Below are 4,692 nucleotides of genomic sequence, written 5' to 3' on the forward strand. Positions count from 1 at the left end.
TGGAAGTGGCACTGAGGCTCAAGTGGTAGAGCACTAGCCTTGAGCTGAAGAGCTCAGAGACAGTGGCCAGGCCCAGAGTTTAGGTCTCACGACCGACCAAAAAAAAAAAAAAAAAAAATGGCCGAGCACTGATAGCTCATGGATTCTAGCTAGTTAGGAGGCTGAGATCTGAGGATCAAAGTTCAAAGCCAGCCTGGGCAGGAAAGACTGTGAGACTTCTATTTCCAATAAACCACCAGAAAACTGGAAGTGGCACTGTAGCTCCAGTGGTAAGCGCTCGCCTTGAGCTGAAGAGCTGAGGGACAGTACCCAAGCCCAAAGTTCAAGCTCCGTGACCAAAAACAACAACAACAGAGAATGAAGGGAAAGCTGGTGTGGTGTCTCATGCCTAGAATCCCAGCATTCAGGAGGGTCATAAGGTTGAGACCAGCCTGGGCTTCATAATGAGACCCTGTCTCAAGAAACAAACAAACAAAAAGAATGAGAAGGGCAAATGAAAACAGAGGGAAAGATCAGAGAAATAGTAGCAGAAAGGATAAAATTATGTCATAGGAACAAAGGTAATGGTGATATCTGAATAACCATTGTCAATGTTCATTCATTCAGCAAATGTTTTTAGTTATATTGTGCCAAAAACTGCACCATGAAGGAGGGAGGAAAAGGTTAAAGGATAGGAAAAAGAGGTGGAAGGTTGGGGATTCATAGGTATGTGTGCACGTGTGTGTATTCATATATAGTGTGTGGACATATATGTGTGTGTATAGTGGTATGTGTGCCTGTGTGTGTATGTGTGTGCTGGTTGGAACTGGGACTTGAACTCAGGGCCTGTGTGCTGTCCTTTAGCTTATTCACTCAAGGCTGGTGCTCTACCACTTGTGCCACACCTCTACTTCCAGCTTTTTTGCTGATTAATTGAAGATAAGAAGTCTCTAGGATATGTTTGGCCTGGCTGGCTTTGACCTGGGATCCTCAGATCTCAGTCTCCTGATTGGCTAGGATTATAGGGTGAGCCACTGGCACCCAGCTGATATATATATATATTTAATTGTGAAAATACTGTACAGAGGGTTTACAATTACATGGGCAAGATAATGAGTACATTTCTTATCAAGCATTGTAGCCTCCTCCTTTGTTTCCCCTTCCTATCCCTTCCCTATCCCTATCCCCTTCCTATCCCTTCCTATCCTCCTCTGGTCCCTCCACCCAACTCTCCCCCCATATATATTTTTGAATAGAGATATTCCCATGGTTGTAGCCTGAGAAAGAGAAACCAGGAGAAAGGGAAAGAGCTAAGATGATACAGAGGTCCTAGAAAAAGTTGGAAAGGAGAAACAAGATGCACCAGGGGCTGGGAAGGTGGCTCAGTGGTAGAGCGCTTGCCTTGCATGCATGAGGCCCTGGGTTCGATTCCTCAGCAACACATAATCAGAAAAAAAAAAGCCGGAAGTGGTGCTATGGCTCAAGTGGTAGCTGAAGAGCTGAGGGACAGCGCCTAGGCCCAGAGCTCAGGCCCTACAACTGGACCTTCCCCCCCAAAAAAAGAAGATACACCAAAGATATGCCTTATGAAGAGACATTTCTTCTGTTGAAGCAAAATGAAAGAAGGAATAAAAGTGGAGAGTAATTTTTGAGGGCTACAATAAATATGGTGAAAGATGAGGACATTGAATGCCTGGTTTTTCTCTCATAAAACAGGAGTAAAAGTCACTTAGTAGGAAGCAGAGAGGTGGGGACAAGCGGAATGGCTTGATGAACATGGAAAAAATCTGAATAGTTAAATTGAGGGTTGTAAGAATCAATGAAAACAAACAGTCATGGTGTTGCCCAGAGACTAGTAGTGAGATTAGAAAGGGAGTCTAGGGCTCAGTAAACATCTATTGATCCTGATCCTGCCCCCCTACTCCTACCCCTTGTCCCAGGATTTCTCCATAGCCAAGAGCTATGGCAACTAGCCAGCTGGTAGGCAAGCAAGAAGGTAGAATTGAGTAGTCTGGGCTGGATAAGAAGTCAGGTGAGACCTCGAGGAGTTCTTGGAGATAGATGGTAGCTCCAGATCTTTGGAGGGAAAGAGCCATTGCTAAGTGATACAAGCTACAAAATATGCTCCCATGGGTGCTGCAGAAGACTAAGAAATGGTAGAGTCAAAGGACATAGGAATGGAGGAGATTACGGGCTCCTGAGAGTTTAAATGAAAAGTTTCAGTTAGTGTGGTGGCTCAAGCCTGTAATGCATAGGAGATGGGGAAACTAGTTCTAGGCCAAGAGATTTCATCTCACTGGCTGGACTCGGTTGTGCTTGCCTGTTATCCCCACTACAGGAGAAGCACAATGTTTGGATGCAGTGGCTTATTATCATCTCCAGAGACCCTGAAGAGGAAGCACCAAGAGGAGAATGGCAGCACAGGCTTGCCTGAGCCTAAAGGGAGACCCTTTATTGAACATAACCAATGCAAAAAAGAGGTTGGAGGCATGGCTCCAGTGGTACCGCACCTGTCTTGAGTTTAGTCCTCAGTACTGCCAGGGGCTGGGGGATAATAGTTAAAATTAATTAAATCCTAGGTCAGTGGAAACAACCGTATCCTGGTGTCTGGAAACCTGGGTTCTACTTGCATTCCACGGTTCCCTCTTCTGAGTCTGAGTCAGAAGACTTTCCTGCCCCAGGCCTTTTCTACTCCACAGAGTAGAGAATTTTTTTTAGGATCATTGTAGGGTCGTTGAGGACAATGACAACTCCCCAGAAGGACCGTGTGCCATTCCTGAGACAGGGGCTCCGGAACCTTTCTGCCGTGCTTTCTTTCCGGAAGTATTGAAGTGGAGACAGGAAGTCCCTTGTCGGGAGGTTCCGGGTTTCCTGGGCTACTACGATGGCGATGAGTTTCGAGTGGCCGTGGCAGTATCGCTTCCCGCCCTTCTTTACGTGAGGCTCAGACCCCGAGAAGCCCCGCTGTGCCTCCCTCCTCTCCCCTGGGCTCAGCTTTGAGGCTTTATTTGGGGAGGGGGAGAAAGGACCCGCCCGCCACCATCCTCAGTCTCTCGGGTTCTCCCCCAGACGCGTCCCTGGGCAAGTGCTCCCTCTCGTCTCTTCACGCCATCTAATTCTGCGCCCGGCTCCCCTTCACCTGGCAGGTTACAGCCGAACGTGGACACTCGGCAGAAGCAGCTGGCCGCCTGGTGCTCGCTGGTCCTGTCCTTCTGCCGCCTGCACAAACAGTCCAGCATGACGGTGATGGAAGCGCAGGAGAGCCCACTCTTCAACAACGTCAAGCTACAGCGTATCCTCCCTCCGGCTCTTCCACAGCCCACGCACTTTCCCACGCGCTCAGACTTCACCCCTTCGCTCCTTCTCCCCATAGTAACAGACAGATTTCTACCCAAGGAGAAAGAGCCAGTATGTGTAGCGGACATGCAGCGTGCAGTACCAAAACCTCTTGTCCCGAGTCATTGATGTGTTTGGCTTTTAGAACGTCTGCCCTGAAACCCAAGTTCCAGGCTTTCCAGCCCGGGCCTTTTTTTAGGCTATTTGTATTTCCTGACCTTCCTGTGTGAAAGTCAGACTTGGTACTACCTTTAATAATTTTCCCCACCCATCTCACTTCATCCAGGAAGTAAGGATCATTTGTTTTTGTTGTCTGATTCATCCCTAAAATATCTGTGGAGAAAGGCTGAAGGACAGTGAGAGGACAGGATGAGGGGAATAGTAATACCTTTCATTTTTCAAAGTTTTTTTTTTTTTTCCCAATAAGGAAAAAAAAAAAACCTAGCCTACTCTCTCACACTTGCCATGTCCCCTGCCCTTGTTTTGGAGATAGGATCTTGCTAACTTTAACCCAGCTGGCCTAGAACTTGAAATTCTACTTGCATTGTAGCTGAGATTATAAGTTTACATTTATGTGCCACATCTTCTAATTGAAATCTTTTTTTTTCCTTGTGTTCTGGTATTGGGGCTTGAACTCAGGGCCTGGGTGCTCACTCAAGGCTGGTGCTCTACCACTTGAGCTACCGCTCCACTTCCAGCTTTTTGCTGGTTAATTGGAGATAAGAGTCATAGACGTCCCTGTCCAGGCTGCCTTTGAATCATGATCCTCAGATCTAAGCATCCTGAATAGGTAGGATTATAAGTGTGAGCCACTGGTGCCCAGTGAAGTCTTTTTAAAAAATCTTTCTCCTGAGCCAGGCTTACACCTGTAATCCTAGCTATTCAGGAGGCTGAGATCTAAGGATCAAAGTTCAAAGCCAGCCTGGGCAAAAAAGTCCGGGAGACTCTTATCTCCAATTAACTACCAGACTGGCAGTGGTACTGTGGCTCAAGTGGTAGCTGGCCTTGAGCTGAAGAGCTCAGGGACAGCGCCCAGGCCCAGAGTTCAAGCTCCATGACTGACAAAAAAAAATCTTTTTATATGTGTTTCTTGAGTGATATTATCAATGTTTTTATAAATATTTACTATGTTTTTCTACTTAGCTTCATCCTTTTGTATTTTAATAAAAATGTCTAAGCATTAAAAAAAAATCTTTCTCCCCACAACGGAAAATTTTAATTTCCATCTTTTTTTTTCCCCTTGTCAGTTGTGGGGCTTGAACTTGTGCCTGGGCAATGGCCCTGTGCTCTTTAGCTCAAGGTGAGCACTCTACCACTTGAGCCACAGAGCCACTTCCGGTTTTCTGGTGGTTTATTGGAGATAAGTCTTTTTTTTTT

At 46.4% G+C, this 4,692-nt stretch overlaps 1 protein-coding gene across 1 annotated transcript in view; it reads left to right on the forward strand.

Moving 5' to 3' along the window:
* The first annotated feature begins 2,818 nt into the window (after positions 1–2,818).
* The window catches only part of Vps25 (vacuolar protein sorting 25 homolog (S. cerevisiae)), a 6,050-nt gene continuing 4,176 nt past the window's right edge, over positions 2,819–4,692 (forward strand). The window contains exons 1-2 of the mRNA XM_013008800.1: positions 2,819–2,916; positions 3,126–3,271. Coding sequence (XP_012864254.1) covers positions 2,864–2,916; positions 3,126–3,271 — 199 coding nt within the window. The 5' untranslated portion in view covers positions 2,819–2,863. The remainder of the gene's footprint in view (positions 2,917–3,125; positions 3,272–4,692) is intronic.

The sequence above is a fragment of the Dipodomys ordii genome, unplaced genomic scaffold (genome assembly GCF_000151885.1).
Source record: "Dipodomys ordii isolate 6190 unplaced genomic scaffold, Dord_2.0 Scaffold7, whole genome shotgun sequence".
NCBI classification, from domain to species: Eukaryota; Metazoa; Chordata; class Mammalia; order Rodentia; family Heteromyidae; genus Dipodomys; species Dipodomys ordii.